Genomic DNA, 19816 nt, shown 5'->3' on the forward strand with positions numbered 1-19816 from the left:
CATACATTACATTACTTATCCTGTACTGATCCTGAGTTATATCCTGTATTATACTCCAGAGCTGCACTCACTATTCTGCTGGTGGAGTCACTGTGTACATACATTACATTACTTATCCTGTACTGATCCTGAGTTACATCCTGTATTATACTCCAGAGCTGCACTCACTATTCAAATATAGAAGGGGAATGTTACAGGTGTCCCGAATTCCCAGTCTGGTGTCCTGGCTGTTTATCTCATAGAGGATTGTCTGGACTAAATACAATTGTAACAAACCTTCAGCTGTGAAGTATTAGGTCAGAATTGGTTTCAGCCTCTTAATGTACACACAAATTTTCCTTTTCACTGACAACAAGCAGGGATCTTAAATGTTGTGGGAGATTTAAGTCTGTGATTGCTGCCTGGTTTTTTCTGTATAGAAGGATGAAAGTTCCTTCACATATTTCTGTTTTAGTCTCTGGGGCTTTAGATTATATGAAGTCCTGACTCTGCCGCCTGCGCCTCGGCTGCTTTTCTGGTACTCTGTCGGGGCGTGCTGGGAATTGTTATACAACAGCTAGGAAACCCCCTTCCTCCTGCCCAGTAGTGACCTGTCTATTGACCTTTAAACTGTTCACTACAGTGCACTCCACCAGTGGAGTCCCGCTCTCCCCCTCCTGAATCTTTTTGTTCCTCCTCAGGCGCTGGCCAAGGAGCGGAGGATGAAGCTCCTGAAGCAGCAGAGTGAGGTGGACGTCTTCTCCAAGCAGCTGGAGCACGTGGTCTATTTCTCTAAGTGGGCCGTGTCCAGCGGCAGCAGCACCGCGCTCCTGTACAGCAAGCGGCTGGTGAGTGCCGATCCTCAAAGTTTTGCGCATTTTTGAAGCCGTTTGTCTGTGATTTACCGAACGGGTGAAATGTTTTCTGTTCCCTCAGATCACGTATCGGCTGCGGCACATGCTGCGCGCTCGCTGGGACGTCGCCCCCATAACCAACAATGTGCAGTTTCTATGTGATCCGAATTCATGGGCCCAGCATATCTTCAGCCTAGGTAATGCTCCACTCTGCTGTGCCGGATGTAGTGTGTGCGATGATGATGATCATTGTTGTGATCCTGTGATCGCCTCGCTGACGGCTTGTGTTCTCCCGCAGGCTCTCTGGTCATTGAAGAGGGGGACCCTGCTCAGCAAACGACTCCTGTGGAGGTCCACAATTCTCAGGGGAATCCACCCGGCCACCAGCTCTCCAAATTCCCCTCACAGATCAACCTGGCACAGCTCCGCCTGCAGCACATGCACCAGCAGCTACTCGCCCAGCGGCAGCAGGCACAACGGCGATCAAATGCCAACGTGCCCCCTCAACCCATGGTCGTTAATAATCCGAGAGTCCAAGGCCCCGGACCCCATCAGCCCCCGGTTGCTCCTCAGGTAGAGAGAAATGTTATGGAATGGAGGTGTCCACCTCGGCACTATTGTGTATACAGTTTTTGTGCAGACGTATGTGTTTCTATGGTTACAGACTACAAACCAACCCTGTGTAGTCTGATCCTGCGATCACTCCCTGCTTCTTGCTGATGTGCGTTCAGTGGTGCGAGCGGATCCTAAACTTTGTGTTTCTTCCAGCAGGGGCAGCGGTTTGTGACTCTCCAGAGCATGAATCCGAGGGCCAATGGTATGGGGATGTCCAATCAGCCGCTGCGATACCCGCAGAACGTGCCGGAGATTCACATGCACAACATTCCCAGGAGATCAGCGGGGATCAACCCAGTGAGGATGCCCTACATGGTGCAGAATGCAATGAAGCAGGTAAGAGCGCCACCTCTAGATTGTGTTCCTGTAAATGCTGCTTCATCCGTGGAAAAAAATTCTGTATTTTTGTTCGTCATTTTTAACCTCTCTGCTTGCTATCAGTGAATGGGAACATTCTTGTTTAGCCTGAAATTCAAATCTTCACAGCCGTGCTGCTCGTTACAGTGTGTCAGAGCTCTTTCTTCTGAAGTCATACATCTGCGTCAGTTGGCCTAAACTAGGACAGACTTTCAGCCTCGAAGTAAAGTGTTCCCATTCACTTACAGCAAGCAGATATTGCAAATATTAAATTGATGATTGGGCTTTGTGGTGACACCCTAATTCCCCTCTAATTGTTCCTTTTTTGTGGCTGTCGCTTCTAATCGTCCGTTTCTCTTGTATTGTGAAGTGGCAGGTTACCGCAAACCAGACGCTGCCAAACCCGGCCGCCAGCGGCAGCTCCACGCCGTCCAGTCCAACCATCAGCAGCATGGCCGGCGGTGACGGGAAGGGCCTGTCCTCACCTGTAATGGAGCTGGTGTCCTCCGCAGCCAATTCCTTCAACCTCCCTCCCTTGCCCGATGTAAGTTTCGTCCGGAGATCACTCACATCATGTTCTAGTGCTTCAGAGCTGACGTTCTCTCTGCCCGGCTTCTATTACAGATCGATAGCACCGATCACGTCCTCATGGACAAGTTGATGCGTAAGGACCTCGCTATGGAGAATCACCAGCATCGGATGGCGTCCTACCGGACTGTCCAGTCCCCCAACTCCTCAGTCCCGTCTCCGTTAGGTATAATTCATGTTTGGCCACAACTGTATCGTGGTTATAACGAGTCCCCCGCGATGGCTCCTCTAATGATCGTCACTTCTGTTATTACAGGGTCCATGGCCGGCATTCACCCTCCCATCCGAACCTCAAGCGCATCCAGTGTGGGCAGTCGCGAAAGGTAAACGTATGATTCATGTGCACTGATGTATTGGTCTACAGCACAGAGTATTTCAGCAGAGGGGGGCTGATCGGCTGGGAGGTCAGAGGCTAAAAATTACATAGCAGGGACCCTCGGCAGTACAGAGTTATCTCAGGGGTGTGCTGATAATGGACACAGACTGATCGTTCCCCAGCAGCACAGAGTATTTCAGGAGCTCGCCTGATTCTGATGTGTTTTGCAGCACGGGGTCGTTCAGCAAACCTGGCGGAGGTGCAGACTCCACGCACAGGATCCCGATCGTCCGGCTGGAGCCCATCAAAATCAAATCGGAGAACAACGTGGACAGCGGGACGCTGGATTATCCTGTCGTGGTGGTAAAACAGGCCAACCGGCGCCAGCAGCAGCGCGCCCGCAACGTAAGAACAATTGTGTAGTCTGTGTCTGACTAGTGTCCACTCACTGCAGTCACGCTGTAGAGGGTTACTTGTTGCAGCTGCTGAGGTGAGAGGTCAATGTATGGGGGGAGGGGGGGGGAATGTATCGCTGCAGAACGAGGCGGCCATATTGGCTGCCTCCAGAAGGCTCCGTCTGTCTCTCTATAGTTTGGTCTTGACGTCGGTCTCGGGAAATTTTGGCTTTTCTTCTAGTCCGATTACTCCGGAAGCATCTTGACCTCCATGCTGCTGGATAGAAACGGCAACCGCACCATCAAACCGTACGCAGGGCCGCATCGGGACACCCCGGACAGCACCGGTGACCGTCACGTGGTACACGAGGGGTCACTCTCAGGATCCCATGACTGGATGTCTCAGAACCACGTGACGGAGAGCGGCGGGAAAGAGGACGACCCCAATGAGGACTGGTGCGCGGTGTGTCAGAACGGAGGCGAGCTGCTCTGCTGCGAGAAGTGCCCCAAAGTCTTCCATCTCTCCTGCCACGTTCCGACGCTGATGAACTTCCCCAGGTCAGGAACAGTCCTCTGCATGCTGTCAGATTTAAAGGGCCGGTGCTTTTATAATTGGCCCATATTTACTATTCAGATTATGCCGCTATTTGGCGTTCATTGCGCTAAGAAAGCTGCAAACCGGACGCGCGCACAAATTTGCAACTTAAACCTGATGGAAAAAAGCGGACGTGGTCTCCAAGGAGACGTGATGGAGGTCAAAATTATCAAATGGCTGTAAATCCGCACCAATATTTGATTTTCTACCTGTGAGGTAGAATGCGCAAAATTTACTAAAAGGCGTGTGCGCCATCTACATCCACAGGCTAAAAACCCATTCTGACCTAACACATTGTAACAAACCCTCAGCTGTATCCGTGCAGGCCATCCTTTGAGCTAAAACCAGCAGCAGCACAAATCTCTCTCCTGCCCTGGACTCCAGGCACTAAATGTAAACAATGTATTCTATTCACTGACTGCAAACGTAGATGTTGAAACACAGTAAATTAGTAACACGTCCCCCGTGACTCGGAGGCTGCCGCCTCTTTACAGGGAAGACGTTTTGCCTGTGAGTGCGAACAACTTCAAGACTGTAATGAGGTCTGGAGGTCCCGGTCTCTGGGGCGGAGGGATCGGGATCTCCCTACAGATGGGGGAGGGGTTTGCTGCATGACTCCGCCCACTAGATCCTGATCGCGCTCTCTCCTCTCTTAGTGGTGAGTGGTTTTGCACCTTCTGCCGGGATCTTTCTCAACCAGAAGTGGAATACGACTGTGACGACCCGGCGCTGGCGGAGAAGAGGAAGCTGGGGGGCGTCACCATCATGGCACCGGTCGACCAGAGAGTAAGTGTTACCCCGACAGTCCTGTAAAGCAGCAACGTGTCCCTGCCGTCCGAGATTAATGTCCCTCCTGTTGTGTCTGCAGAAGTGCGAGCGAGTCCTCCTGTACCTGTTCTGTCACGAGATGAGTCTCCCCTTCCAGGACCCCGTCCCTCTCACGGTAAGTGATCCCCGCCATGGCCACCCTCTACACACGTGACATCAAGTAGTTGTCATAGGGGCAGGGATGGGTCTACACGTCCCGTCACTTATCCCACTGACGGATACTACAGTCAGCGTCTCCCCGGTCTCCAGTGGCTGATAACAGGGAGCAATAGATTGTATTTACTGGGACGTTCAGCCTTTCTCTCTCCCCCCCCCCCCCCCAACCTGAAATGGCTGATAACAGAAGACAACAGCTCGCCCGGCTATGACTTGTTCTGCGTTGCAGGTGCCGGATTATTACAGGATAATAAAGAAGCCGATGGATTTATCGCACATAAAGCGAAAGCTGCAGCTGAACGGTTCTCCGCACTACTCGCGCTCCGAAGAGTTTGTCAGCGACATCCGGCTGATCTTTAAGAACTGCGCCGAGTTCAATGAGGTGAGAGCGTTCATCCCCCGTTCAGTTAGCCGTATACTGATCACATCTTATCCTCCAGTCACATCCAGAGCTGCATTCGTTTAGTGGTCTGGATGCGGGATCTCACTGCCGCCACCTGCTGGTTTAGTGTCTGTACTGACACTTCCTTATTGTATAATGGCTGCTATAGTCATTGTAGGGGTGATTGTCTGCACAGTATTGATTGCATTTGGCGTTGAGAAGAATTATGAATGCAGCTCTGGATGTAACTAGAGTAACCGTTTGTTTTTCCCGTTTGGTCCACTTTTGTCTCCCTTTTGTGGATGAATGGGACAGAACAGCTGCTGGATGGGCGCAGGGTCTTGGCCTCCTCTGTTAACCCTTTGTGTTCTCTTGCAGCCGGATTCTGAAGTGGCCACCGCTGGCATCAAGTTGGAGGCGTACTACGAGGAGCTGCTGGCGAACATTTACCGAGACAAGAAATTCCCCAAAATAATTTACGAGGAGGAGTTTGGCGTCAGCGAGGACGACACGGATGAATTGGTTGTGTCGCGGAAAAAACGCTTCAAAGGGGACGAGCGCGTATTTTTCAAATGAACGTAGTTTGTAGCGAGTGCCGTGTACATAAGACGATCGCCGGGGAATAAAACTATTTTTGGAATTGGCTGTAAGCCTGCGACTCGTTACCCGGCCAGGATACAGACCAATGACATCACACCAGCGCCTCCAGGCCACGCCCAAGATGGACGCAACGCGGACGGAGCTCCGCCTCCCCCGGTATTATAACCCTTTCGGTTTGACCTCGTCCGGTCGCTGCCACGAGTAGCAGGTCGCTGCCCGGTCGTGTCCAGGACGTTCCAGATCTTCGTGGATTATTGGGGCGTTAACGAGCGATTCTCGGACCAGAGGGTCTAATGTGAACGGTCGCCTGGAGGGAAGACGCCCCAAACGTTACCGCTTTACTTTCTCTGCACAGTTCTTTATGTACGGGGTGAGTCAAAGGTCAGGAAACAGACTCCGCCCCTTTAATTAGAACGAAAACGGGGCTGATCTGTGATCCGATCCTTCTAACATTGAGGGTGTGAATTATTGGGGCGCGTGCGCTGTGTTCCTGACTTACGCTCATCCCGCATTGGTCTCCTGTTTGTTACCGTTCATCACGTGACATGCGGAGCTCCTCCCACTCCGAGGTTTTGGCGATTTGTTTCATTTTTCTGACGTTCGAGAAGAACTGAGACTTTTCTGTTAATTTATCAAAAATCCACTTTACGCAGTTCCGAGGTTTTCGCCTGTTTTATTTTTCCGCGTGCGAGCAGTTAATGGCGTGAGGTTGTGTTGTCTGCGCTCTGGTTATTTTAGGGTCACATGCCCCCCCCCCCCCCCCCACCTTCACAGGGGTGTAGACTTTTTGGCATTTATTAGGTTTGTGGGAGCCGCGGGCTCAGGATTTTCTGTAGGAAGTTTAGTCCTGATTAATAAGCTCCGGGTCCTCGCAGAGAACAGAGTAACATTCACTAACCCATGTCTCATACTCTAGTCACATCCAGAGCAGCAGTCCACATTGTGTTGTGGATTTGTAGATTTTTTTTTTTTATTATTACTGTAAATACTTCATCTCTCATGTGCTGTGCAGACACTGAACCAGCAGTGAAAGGTGATAAAGGTGCAGAATTGTGATTACAGCTCTGAATGTGGCTGGAGCCTAAGGGTATGTTCACACACTATTTACGGACGTAATGCGGGCATTTTGCCCTGAATTACGTCCGAAAATGCGGCGGCAAACATCCGCCCATTTGTTAGAATGGGTTTTACGATGTTCTGTGCAGACGGTCATTTTTTTTTTTACGCCCTGCTATCAAAAGGCGGGGGTAAAAGACGCCCGCGTCAAAGAAGTGCCTGTCAATTCTTCAGAGGTAAATGGAGCCGTTTCCATGGAAAAGCAGCTCAATTTACGTCCGTAATGGACGCAGCAAAAAGCGCCTCAACATGCCATGACGGCTGAAATTACGGGGATGTTTTTTGCCTGAAAACAGCACCGTAATTTCAGCCGTTACGGACGCTGCCGTGTGAACATAGCCGAAGACTGGAAGGAACTGCAGAATTGTGGTTGCCGATCCGGATGTGACTGGAGTAAAAGACCTGATGTGAGTGCAGAATTGTGGTTGCAGCTTTAGATGGGACTGGAGTAGAAGACTTGATGTAACTCAGGGTCATCACATGATAGAGGCAGCCGCACCGGCGCTCGTTCTATAAAGCTGCAGCTCGGCCGTTCCAGCGACTTCCTCCTCTTTGGGGCTGAATATAATTCGGTTTCCTCTCTGACTTGTCGTCGCTCTTCTTCTGGGTTTTTTTTCTTCCTATTACGGAGGATCGGAATATGTGATAGAGAGAGAGTGCCCCCCGGCTGTAGACGCAGGAATGTGCAGGTGCCGGCTCATGTGGAGATGGGGAGAGTCCCTGGCAGTGGCTGATGGGAGTGATTGTGGAGGCCGAGATGTCAGTATTATCGCTGGGTTTAGGTGTCAATACCCTTTTTTTTTTCCTCCCTGTGTGAGTGGCATTTGGTGTCTTGAGATGCAGGAGGAGCAGCCTGTAGTGTCTGGTCTTATAGTCTCTCAGGTTCCAGTGTAAAAAGATCAGATTTAAAGGGCCAGTGTCCGGTCTCCTGGTAATGAAGCTGCGTCGTTGGAGCATGAAAAGTTCTGCTACTTTTTAATTGACAATGTGTTCTTCACCTTGTTTAAGTTCTCATCTTGCTGTCAGTGAATGGAAACACTTGTTTACCTCCTAGAGTTTTTGTCAAAAACCTGAGATTCCAGGGCTTACTTTTTTTTTTCCCCCCTACGACCACCACAATATGGCGATGCCAGGGTCTTGGCCAGCAGTTGGAGTCCAGGCCCAAATTAAAGTGATTACATTTTTTCTCTTTGTTCCTTGAACCCAATAGAAGCACAAAAGTCAGTTCTGCTGCGGCGTTTGTTACAATGTATCGGGCTGTTGACCTCACTGAATTTTCTAGGCTGCATACAATTGTAACGAACCCCGAAGCTGAGAAAAAAAAATGTCAGGACATGAACATAAACAGAAATATTCCCTTTGACTGACAACAAGCAGAGATCTTATAGTGAGAAATTGAAACAAAGTCTATCAAAGTAACAACGTGTTAAACGACGTTGCAGCTTCATTTACAGACTGGACAGGAGATGTGGACGTCAGCCGGCGGCACGACTACCAGGAAAGGAGATAAGCAGCATTAGATGCGGCAGACGCTTATCTTAGGTTGGGGCTTTCGCAAACCCCCCCCCCCCCCCTTCCTCCCCCATCGGATCCTACTCAGATATAGTGATGTGATCTCCCGGATTTCCTGAGCGGCTTCTTGTTCAGAGCGGAGACTCCAGGGGTGAGGCTCGTCATACATCACTGGGCCCCCGAGGATCCTCCTATAGAGTGGGGGAGGGGTGTAGGCTAAATGAAGGACGTCTGTTTTTTTGTTGTCAGACTCTGGACACTCCCCCTTTAATTTATTCTGTCTCGTCGCCTCCAGTCCTGATCGTGGTCCGGCTTTGCGCTGCGCTACGTTTTTTGCTCTGAATGTTTGGGGGGGGGGGGGGGGGGAGACGAGCGGTTTTGTTTGTTACAGAAGAAAAAAAAGTGTTTTTGAATTATTTGGATCTTTTATTTTTCGTTGCGTTCGTGTCAGTAACGAGGTCACGACTAACATTTCCTTCCGCAGTTGTAATAAAATCTTCTCTTCTACGATGGCGTCACTTGACTTGCTGCAGAAAAAAAGAGAGAATTTAGACTAAAGTCGGAGCCGAGGGGGGAATCACATGAGTCATTTTACCCAAAAACCATCAGGGGGGCGGTCTGAGAAAAGCCCCCACTTACATATCTGTTTAGGGGCAGCACTCTAAGCCCCTGCCCCCGACATAGGGGGATTAAAGGCTTTGCGCCATTTCTTTTGTAACATTAAGCAGCACGTTCCGCTGCACCCCCACACCCCCCCCTGGCCTTTGAGGGTATGTGAAGGAGTGATGCAGACCCTCCCCTCCCCCAGTAGCCACGCCCCCTGGTTTACCACATTGTCAGTGATTGGTCGGCCGCAGCGGACATAATGGCGATCACTATTGATCTATATGATCCCGGCCGCACGTCTACTCATGTCGGAGAATCTACAATGTTGTGTAATGTCGCTGAACTGACTCGTCCAGAAACCGGTGACGCCCCAGCGAAGCCAATCTGCTGCCATAACAGGATTGTGGTGGTCACCGACTCCAGCGCCGTTTATTGACGGGTTCTCGGTGCCTCCGTCGGAGCAGCTTAGGTTCACACTTGTTGATCCCGGGTGGAAAAGACCGCCCAGTAGTCAATTTATTAATAAATTAGCATATCCACCAGCAAAATGAACGGGTTAATCTACGGTGGGTGGGTGTAGAAAAATTAAAAACCGGTGCTGGCATCGGGAAGGCCGCAATCCAGGTCTGACGGCAGCAGATAAACCTTTCTCAGGGCACGACCACTTTTCTCTAACGCTGCTCTCCAGGCTCCTCCTCTTATTGAGGCCACACCCCCTCAGCCTGCGGAGCGGTTTATTTCCCCTCTCTCTTTAGTTGCTTGAAGAAGAAATGAATACAATTTCTCTCCACCCGGGTTTCGTGCTGAGCGGGTGCTAACACACAGCAGCCAAGATGAACAAGCAGAGCTGCAGTGTAAAGCATGGAGAACAGACGGCCTCGGCTGCTGATGAGACTGGATCTGGATTTCTGACTGAGAAACAATGCAGCTAAACTGGAGTCAATGATCATAACCGCCCTTATGAAGCAGAACTGAAGTGTAAAGTATGGGGGAGTGGAGACTGCGCTTCTACTGAAACAAGTGATGAATTTCTGACGAAAACAAAGCAGCGAAGCGCGAGTCACGGATTATAACGGTGTCCAAACTCCACAATCCAGCCGGCGCTGGGACGTTGCAGCGTCCTCACCTGCAGAGCTCGACCTTTGGTCTCTATGGGCAGCAAGAAGGCAGAAAGTGCGCAGATAAAACACACGCTGGCGAAGAGGCAGAGACCGCCAATAACGGAGGCGCTGAGCAGGACCTGCCGGGAAAAAATAATACAGGATTTCATTCATTTTACATTTTGTTTTTCATTTCCGTCCATATTTCATGATGTTCAGAATCCGGGCGATTCGTCTCTTACTTGAGCTATAAAAGGGGCGGCCATGGCGCCTAAACGGCACAGCGAGCCGCTCGTCCCCATCCCTATAGCTCTCATCACGGTTGGATAAACCTGCGAATGGAAATGAGACGATGAAATCGCTGAAGACAATGCGGCCCCCTCCCCCAATTAATGTAAACATGTCGGGCGCAGATACAGAAATCACGGGGTGGAAACAGGAGACGTGTGAGGCGCGGAGTGTCACGTGATTCTAGACCGCGCTATTTTCATGATTTCCAGTCTTACGACACAATTGATAATTGTTACTGTCGGAGGTTTCTACGTCGTTGCAGCTCATGACATATCTGCATGACACCTATTTTCCCACGCCAGTTTTAGACTCCTCCCCGTTATGTTTACCAGCGTTTGATAATGTGACCAATAAGTTAAGCCCAAACAGGAAACTAAATATTTTCCCGCTCTATAACGGGGGATGGGTCATCGGTTATATATATAATCCTCCGCGTTAGTCACCTCCGCCGTGTAGACGTAGATGGTGTTGAAGTTTGCGGACACCAAAGCTCGAAGACAGAAGAGAATGGCGATGAGTCCGGTTCTGGAGGAGAGAGAAGAATAAGTCATGTCCTGGACTCCGGTTCCTGCAGGTCGTCCCCCGAGGTTCCTGGTCACCTCCATCTTACCGTGACATACAGATGATGAGCAGCAGGAAGAAGATGCCAGTGGTCGTCATGGTGATGCCCAGAGTCCAGCGACGACCAATCGAGTTAATGCCCAAAATGTTAAAAGGATTTACTAAAGAAAAGGAGAACTGATCAGTCACCGCCGCAGAGACGTCTCTCAAATACTCATCATCATGTGCGGAGAAGCAGATTCAAAGGGAACAACCAATATGGCCGAACGAACTCACATTTACAGAAAAACTTGGCCACATAGCAGCCATAGCGTTACATGATGACATTCTGCTGCCGCCACTAGAGGGAGCTCACTACATACAGATATATACAGCTCCCATAGAGTTACATGATAACATTCTGCTACCTGCAGCCGCCACTAGGGGAGCTCACTACATACAGATATATACAGCTCCCAATAGAGTTACATGATAACATTCTGCTGCCTGCAGTCACCACTAGGGGGAGCTCACTACATACAGATATATACAGCTCCCATAGAGTTACATGATAACATTCTGCTGCCTGCAGTCACCACTAGGGGGAGCTCACTACATACAGCTCCCATAGAGTTACATGATAACATTCTGCTACCTGCAGCCGCCACTAGGGGAGCTCACTACATACAGATATATACAGCTCCCATAGAGTTACATGATAACATTCTGCTGCCTGCAGCCACCACTAGGGGGAGCTCACTACATACAGATATATACAGCTCCCATAGAGTTACATGATAACATTCTACTGCCTGCAGCCATCACTAGAGGGAGCTCACTACAGACAGATATATAAAGCTCCCATAGAGTTACATGATAAGATTCTACGGCCTGCAGCCATCACTAGATGGAGCTCACTACATACAGACATATACAGCTCCCATAGAGTTACATGATAAGATTCTGCTGCCTGCAGCCACCACTAGAGCGAGCTCACTACATACAGATAGATACAGCTCCCATAGAGTTACATGATAACATTCTGCTGCCTGCAGCCTCCACTAGAGGGAGCTCACTACATACAGATATATACAGCTCCCATAGAATTACATGATAACATTCTACTGCCTGCAGCCACCACTAGGGGGAGCTCACTACATACAGATATATACAGCTCCCATAGAATTACATGATAACATTCTACTGCCTGCAGCCACCACTAGGGGGAGCTCACTACATACAGATATATACAGCTGCATACGGATTTATTACAGATCAATAGGATTTGTAATAATCTGTTTTTCGCTGCAGAATCTTTTTATGTAACTTTATGTCTGTGTAATAGATTCTTCGGCAGCGCAGAATTTCGGATGTAAAAATGATTCAGTTTCTGACGGTGAACAATTATTTTATGTGTAGATTTAACCTGTTCTGTTTGCCAGGTCTGGGGGCCCCTCCATTATTAACCTCTCGGCTTCCCTCCCCCCTCTCGCTGCATATACCGCTCTGATGACGTCATAGATTCTTACAGGCGATCTCTCCCACCGTGCTGATGATCATGGTGTTGTAATCCAAGGGGCTTAACATGTTGCAGTAACAGGGGCCGTCTCCCTCCTCTACCCTGTCCTGAGCCTGACCCGTCCCACACAGCAGATTGTTCTCCAGGAGCTCCGAGCTGGCCAGGATCACGCCGTAATATGCAAAGGCAATTCCCAACCTGAGGAGCGATCAGATTAAAAACAAAAAAAATTGGGTTTAGGATAGGAAAACATTGTGCGATCAGTTGGGTTTGGGACCCCACAAATCAGCAGGAAGAAGTGTCCGTGGCCCTCCAGTTACAGTACCTGGAAGAGCGCCACTATTGTCCATGCGTCTGGTACTCATTCACTTGAATGGGCGGAGCTGCAATACCAAAGATAGCCACAAGGACGGCGCTGTCTAGTAAAGCAGCCTCAGTTCTCAGCAGGCACAGAGCCTTCGTTCTGCTGATCGTGGCGTCAGACATTCACCCGTCTATCCCACAGAAACCCCAACATGTCAAATGCAGAAGGTGTCGGTAACACTGGATATGAATATTCATGAGACACCGGAATAGCAGCCACACAGACTGTAGAGACGTTCAAGAAAGTCAAGAAGAAATTACCAGATGACCCAAATCTGCAGCGACGTCCGCAAATATTTCCTGTCCAGAAGATCAAGGAAGCTGCCAGTGCTCTCCTGGCGGGAGAAGAGAAATCAGGAGAAAACAGAGAATCCAGGAGCGGAGACTGCAGAACACAAATCATTGCTCCACCTCCTCATCATCATCCTCTTCCTCATCATAATCATCCTCCTCATCATCGCCATCATCCTCCCACCTCATCATCATCATCATCCTTCTCATCATAATCATCCACCTCATCATCGCCATCATCCTCATCATCGCCATCATCCTCCTACCTCCTCCTCATCATCATCATCATCCTCCTCCTCATCATAATCATCCACCTCATCATCGCCATCATCCTCCTCATCATCGCCATCATCCTCCTCATCATCGCCATCATCCTCCTCATCATCGCCATCATCCTCCCACCTCATCATCATCATCATCATCATCATCATCATCATAATTCATCATCATTATCCTCCTCCTCATCATCATCATCATAATCCACCTCATCATCATAATTCATCATCATCATCATAATTCATCATCATAATCCACCTCATCATCATCATCATCCTCCTCATCATCGCCATCATCCTCCCACCTCATCATCATCCACCTCATCATCATCATCCTTCTCATCATCATAATCATCCATCATCATCATAATCCTCCTCATCACCATCATCATAATTCATCATCATCATCATCCTCCTCATCATCACAATCATAATCATAATCCTCCTCATCATCATAATAATCCATCATCATCATAATCCACCTCATCACCATCATCCTCCTCTTCATCATTATCATCATCCACCTCATCATAATCCACCTCATCATCATCATCATCATCATCATCATTAATTTGGCTTTACTTTTCTTGTACTGAATGCGTCTTATACTCCAGTCACATCCAGACCTGCATTTGCAATACTGCTGCCTTGTAGTTCGCTCTAATGCTGTAGAACCTCAAACCTCACTGTTGCCCCCTGCTGGTTCAGTGTCTGCAAAGAACATGCCCTGCTGATGGAAAAAGAAAATCTATTTCCCAAAAGCAGCTGCTGTCTGACAAACGCCACGAAGCAACCAGCAGAATTATGAATGCAGCTCTGGATGTGACTGGAGATCCCGGTTAGTAGCCAAGCAGGACTTACGGACACTTGTTCATAGATTGTTCCCTCCGGCATCTTTGATCGATTTATTTTGGCAATTTTCTCCAACGTTTCCACCGCCGCCTGGTTTTTTCCTACAGAAACATTGAATCTTGCCGACTCGGGGATGAACTGCGGAGACAATGAGATGGATCTCGCACATCCAAACCCCCCCCCCCCAACGATGAAATATTCCTTCTAGAATAACAGAATAATGCACGAAAAACTTACTCTGAAAACGAGGATGAGGATGATGCCAGGGATGGAAGCGAGACGTACGAGCCAGCGCCAGCCCAGAGTGGGGGTGACCACTGATCCCAGACCGATGATCAGTAACGACCCCCCCAACCAGAACAGCTGCAGGACAAAGAACAAACATTCCAAAAACATTCAGCAAAAATTTAGTATCAGAAATTATCAGGATGTGTTCAGGGATTTTATTAGAATTATTTTTCATTTAATTTTTTACTTTTCTATAAATCATTTACGATTCCTGAATAATTCCACAATTACATTTTTATTACATTTTCACAAAAAAAAATCACTTTTAGATCTTATAAATTATTAATTGGATCAATTCAAGTGATTTACAAATAAAAAATATTTTTTCGTTTTTCATTTTTATCTTTTCATCCAGTTTGTTGTTATTGTTGTTTGAAGCTTTTCTAATGTAGAAATGCAGGAAAGACACAATCTCTGCCTCTCCTGCAATACATCATTATTAATACATTAAAGAAACATAATTGACCGCGTTCACATTACGCAGTTGACGTAAACTGCGCCCAAAAAGTTTCAGTGACGGACGACAAAGAAGAATTTACTTTCCTCGCCAATTTTGGAAAGTGACAAAAAAGTAGAGTTGGTTTCCATGGAGATGTAGTAAGGAGGTGGAAATAGCGCAAATTTTGGAGCAAATCTATAGCAGGTGTAGGTCTTATTTTCACAGAACCTGCACATTATATTATGAGGTTTTTATATTGTGTCATATGGTGATGGTTCCGGGGTCAAGGGGGGGGGGGGGTCTCACCTGTGATAGCGGAAGCATGTAACCCCGGAAATTTTTTGGCAAGAATTCAGTTTTGATAATGAGGCTGAAAAATAATAATACGACTTTAGATATAAACAGATTTGATCTCATGATGCATCATTTCAAGCTGTGGGAAAATAGTTGTCAAAGAGATAAGAAACACAACCAGTTATAAAAGCGGGAAAAAAAAAGCTACAGAGACAGAGACTACGGGGGGGCACAAATAATTTATACTGTATGGGGGAGGGGCTCATATTCAGAATGGAAAAGGGGAGGAGTCATGGAGGACTGGAGTTCTCCTTTAAGTGGATATCTATAGCATTGTGTATTCTAAGTATTACTGACCCTTGTGCATGGCCTGAGACACCACATCCGACCATGCACCGCAGGAAAACAAACCAGCCGTACGTCGGCGAGAAGGAGGTGAGTAGTGAGAAGTACGCCCCCCACAGGAAGGAGATGACCAGAATCTGGAAGGAGAGCAATAAAAGGTAAAGCATGAGATGTGGTCACTGCTCTGGATACAACATGTACGGAGACGTCAACTTATCAATTAAAACCGTCCAATGGTCCAGAAAATAAAAAAAACTGGAATAAACGTTCAGGAGAATTCCAGATTATTGGAGGTTTAGTCCTCACAGCACGAAACTGAAGGTTTTATCACATGAAATGTATGGAAAAAAGGTGACAAAATATAATACATTGTTGAAAAAAAATGCGTGGTTCGTTACAATGTATCAGCGCTCTCTTGTAACAAGCTGTGCAGCTGTGTGAGCAGGACTAGGTCAGGACCTGTTTTCAGCTTCTGGATGTAAACAATTAATATTCCCCCCACATGAGACATCAGAGGTTCAGCAGCCGCTCGTCTACTCTACACCCTGCCCGCTCAGCCAGGCCAAACGTGCGCAATAACGTAGAGCGGTCCGTATAATTGTTGAATGACAGATTTTTTATTTCATGTGGATTGTGTAGAACTGCAGGGTCAGACCCGGGTGGTGCCCACTACACCGCAATCCTCCCTCTTATCTCATGGACTGCGGGTGGAGAAGAAGTCAGCAATTTAAGGCTTCATTATCACCAACCTTCAGACGACCGTATCTGTCCGCCAGAAGCCCAAGAACGATACTGAAGACCATGTAACCGAAGAAAACCATCTGCAAAACAAGGACGGTCACAACTATCTACAGCGTCTGTACAACTGTGACCCCAGATAAGATATAGAATAATCTCCGGAAACAGAGGAGTCACTGGGTACATACATTACTGATCCTGAGTTACATCCTGTATTATACTCCAGAGCTGCACTCACTATTCTGCTGGTGGAGTCACTGTGTACATACATTACTTATCCTGTACTGATCCTGAGTTACATCCTGTATTATACTCCAGAGCTGCACTCACTATTCTGCTGGTGGAGTCACTGTGTACATACATTACTTATCCTGTACTGATCCTGAGTTACATCCTGTATTATACTCCAGAGCTGCACTCACTATTCTGCTGGTGGAGTCACTGTGTACATACATTACATTATTTATCCTGTACTGATCCTGAGTTATATCCTGTATTATATTCCAGAGCTGCACTCACTATTCTGCTGGTGGAGTCACTGTGTACATACATTACATTACTTATCCTGTACTGATACTGAGTTACATGCTGTATTATACTCCAGAGCTGCACTCACTATTCTGCTGGTGGAGTCTCTGTGTACATACATTACATTACTTATCCTGTACTAATCCTGTTACATCCTGTATTATACTCCAGAGCTGCACTCACTATTCTGCTGGTGGAGTCACTTTGTACATACATTACATTACTTATCCTGTACTGATCCGGAGTTATATCCTGTATTATACTCCAGAGCTGCACTCACTATTCTGCTGGTGGAGTCACTGTGTACATACATTACATTACTTATCCTGTACTGATCCTGAGTTATATCCTGTATTATACTCCAGAGCTGCACTCACTATTCTGCTGGTGGAGTCACTGTGTACATACATTACATTACTTATCCTGTACTGATCCTGAGTTACATCCTGTATTATACTCCAGAGCTGCACTTACTATTCTGCTGGTGGAGTCACTGTGTACATACATTACATTACTTATCCTGTACTGATCCTGAGTTATATCCTGTATAATACTCCAGAGCTGCACTCACTATTCTGCTGGTGGAGTCACTGTGTACATACATTACATTACTTATCCTGTACTGATCCTGAGTTACATCCTGTATTATACTCCAGAGCTGCACTCACTATTCTGCTGGTGGAGTCACTGTGTACATACATTACATTACTTATCCTGTACTGATCCTGAGTTACATCCTGTATTATACTCCAGAGCTGCACTCACTATTCTGCTGGTGGAGTCACTGTGTACATACATTACATTACTTATCCTGTACTGATCCTGAGTTACAGCCTATATATATATATACCAGTCCAAGGACCAATAATCTTTGTGATTTGAGACCACTGCACCCACCGTAGTGACCAGCGCCACCTGCCAGCTTTGAAGATGCCACTCACAGCGAATGGAGGACGAGATTACGGCCAAGAGCATAATCTCCATGGCTTCAGCGATCTGCCGGTAGTAGAAAAACAATCAGTTCCTCAAGAGGTTCAGCTCCAGTTTACTCTACTGCCTCGCTGTGTTCATCCAGTAGAAGCAAAACTCAACCCCCTGTAAGGTCACTAACAACCAGTCCTCATGTAAGGGGGTATCAACATGGAACGGTCCTTTCTCCTGCTTAGCTTGCTATCCTCTGCCTGGCCTGCTATCCTCCGCTCGTCCCCTGCCTGGCCTGCTATCCTCCGCTCTTCCCCTGCCTGGCCTGCTATCCTCCGCTCCTCCCCCGCCTGGCCTGCTATCCTCTGCTCCTCCCCTGCCTGGCCTGCTAGCCTCTGCTCCTCCCCTGCCTGGCCTGCTAGCCTCCGCTCCTCCCCCGCCTGGCCTGCTATCCTCTGCTCCTCCCCTGCCTGGCCTGCTATCCTCTGCTCCTCCCCTGCCTGGCCTGCTAGCCTCTGCTCCTCCCCTGCCTGGCCTGCTAGCCTCTGCTCCTCCCCCGCCTGGCCTGCTATCCTCTGCTCCTCCCCTGCCTGGCCTGCTATCCTCTGCTCCTCCCCTGCCTGGCCTGCTAGCCTCTGCTCCTCCCCCGCCTGGCCTGCTATCCTCTGCTCCTCCCCTGCCTGGCCTGCTATCCTCTGCTCCTCCCCTGCCTGGCCTGCTAGCCTCCGCTCCTCCCCCGCCTGGCCTGCTAGCCTCTGCTCCTCCCCCGCCTGGCCTGCTAGCCTCTGCTGCTACTAATCTCCCACCTTGAGTTTTCCTTACTTACCCCAGTGCTCCCCATAATTAAAAAAAGCATAATATGGAACCAGCCAAATCCAATGGTCTCCACCGCATCCTCCACTGAATATGTCTTTGGACCTAGAGAAGAGACGCAGTTATTACTGTTGGACATCTCCGACCATCATCATCATCATCATCATCATCATCATCTCCATCCATCATCATCATCATCATCTCCATCCATCATCATCATCATCATCATCTCCATCCATTATCATCATGTTTGGTACTTGAATGTGTAGATTCTCCTCGTATAGTAGGGTATGCAGGGATATATATATATATACGCTTGAGAAACGCCCATGTGGGCTGAAACGTCGCACTGACGTATGGGTGAATAAACCTTTTCTCACTGAATTGGAGCCGGTGTTGTGCTGCCTATTCGTTTTGAAATATATATATATAAATACACACGCAGGGACAGAACATCCTTCAATCACCCGCTGCCTATATACTCCCCTGTATATTATACACCGGCAGCCAGAGCTCTAGCTCCCTCTATGGGCCGGATATGAAAACACAAGTGGACGTAACATGATATTGATAAGTATTGATATAGATCAGTGATCAGGACGAGGCTGCAGGAGCCCGGGCCACACATCCCCCCCCACGGTATCAGTCATGTGGTGTAGGACGCGATATATTGATTGTCCTGATCTATTGTTGGGTTCAAGTAAATCTATAGCATGCTGGGAGTTTCAGAAGACTTTTGGCGCATTTTGCCCGGTCACCATCTTAATTTTCATGAACTTTGGTCCGGATCATAAAATGCTTCCCCCAACGAACTATAAATTCTCATCAAACATACTTTTTGCGGGTTCTGTAACACGTGGCGCCATTTCCTCCATCTTCACGGTGCTCACATATTTTGTCAGCTGAGGCTCCATCTTTTGTCATGTGACTGCGTTTTTCTTGCCTTGAAACGGAGGAAACAAAAGAGGATAAACGATCAGACGCACACGACGCACTCTGTACATTATATTTATGTGTGATCCGGCAACGGCCCCTGTGTGATCCGAGGGCGGCACCTGTGTGATCCGAGGGCGGCCCCTGTGTGATCCGAGGGCGGCCCCTGTGTGATCCGAGGGCGGCCCCTGTGTGATCCGAGGGCGGCCCCTGTGTGATCCGAGGGCGGCCCCTGTGTGATCCGAGGGCGGCCCCTGTGTGATCCGAGGGCGGCACCTGTGTGATCCGAGGGCGGCACCTGTGTGATCCGAGGGCGGCACCTGTGTGATCCGAGGGCGGCACCTGTGTGATCCGAGGGCGGCCCCTGTGTGATCCGAGGGCGGCCCC

The 19816-nt window shown here is 48.4% G+C and overlaps 2 protein-coding genes across 4 annotated transcripts in view; one reads left to right on the plus strand and one right to left on the minus strand.

Moving 5' to 3' along the window:
• TRIM24 (tripartite motif containing 24) overlaps positions 1–6320 on the plus strand; it is a 31622-nt gene extending 25302 nt beyond the window's left edge. For 2 of the 3 annotated variants that reach the window (XM_075855660.1, XM_075855658.1), the window contains exons 7-19: positions 681–827; positions 916–1030; positions 1132–1406; positions 1602–1784; positions 2176–2349; positions 2430–2559; positions 2650–2716; positions 2940–3114; positions 3346–3662; positions 4356–4485; positions 4568–4642; positions 4913–5065; positions 5444–6320. In XM_075855660.1, the coding sequence (XP_075711775.1) occupies positions 681–827; positions 916–1030; positions 1132–1406; positions 1602–1784; positions 2176–2349; positions 2430–2559; positions 2650–2716; positions 2940–3114; positions 3346–3662; positions 4356–4485; positions 4568–4642; positions 4913–5065; positions 5444–5641 (2139 nt within the window). In that variant the 3' untranslated portion in view covers positions 5642–6320. The remainder of the gene's footprint in view (positions 1–680; positions 828–915; positions 1031–1131; positions 1407–1601; positions 1785–2175; positions 2350–2429; positions 2560–2649; positions 2717–2939; positions 3115–3345; positions 3663–4355; positions 4486–4567; positions 4643–4912; positions 5066–5443) is intronic. The other variant, XM_075855659.1, reaches the window with a different exon arrangement.
• A 2422-nt stretch (positions 6321–8742) lies between these two features.
• SVOPL (SVOP like) lies at positions 8743–17758 on the minus strand. Its single transcript, XM_075855661.1, has 13 exons — positions 17660–17758; positions 16246–16317; positions 15509–15633; positions 15164–15227; positions 14368–14493; positions 14140–14268; positions 12974–13047; positions 12360–12547; positions 10901–11012; positions 10734–10815; positions 10242–10331; positions 10026–10139; positions 8743–8820 (listed from the first exon to the last, which is right to left on the minus strand). Exons 1-13 carry the CDS (start codon positions 17744–17746, stop codon positions 8809–8811), a joined length of 1275 nt encoding a protein of 424 aa, XP_075711776.1. The 5' UTR covers positions 17747–17758; the 3' UTR covers positions 8743–8808.
• Positions 17759–19816: the final 2058 nt, after the last annotated feature.

The sequence above is a fragment of the Rhinoderma darwinii genome, chromosome 3 (genome assembly GCF_050947455.1).
Source record: "Rhinoderma darwinii isolate aRhiDar2 chromosome 3, aRhiDar2.hap1, whole genome shotgun sequence".
NCBI lineage: Eukaryota > Metazoa > Chordata > Amphibia > Anura > Rhinodermatidae > Rhinoderma > Rhinoderma darwinii.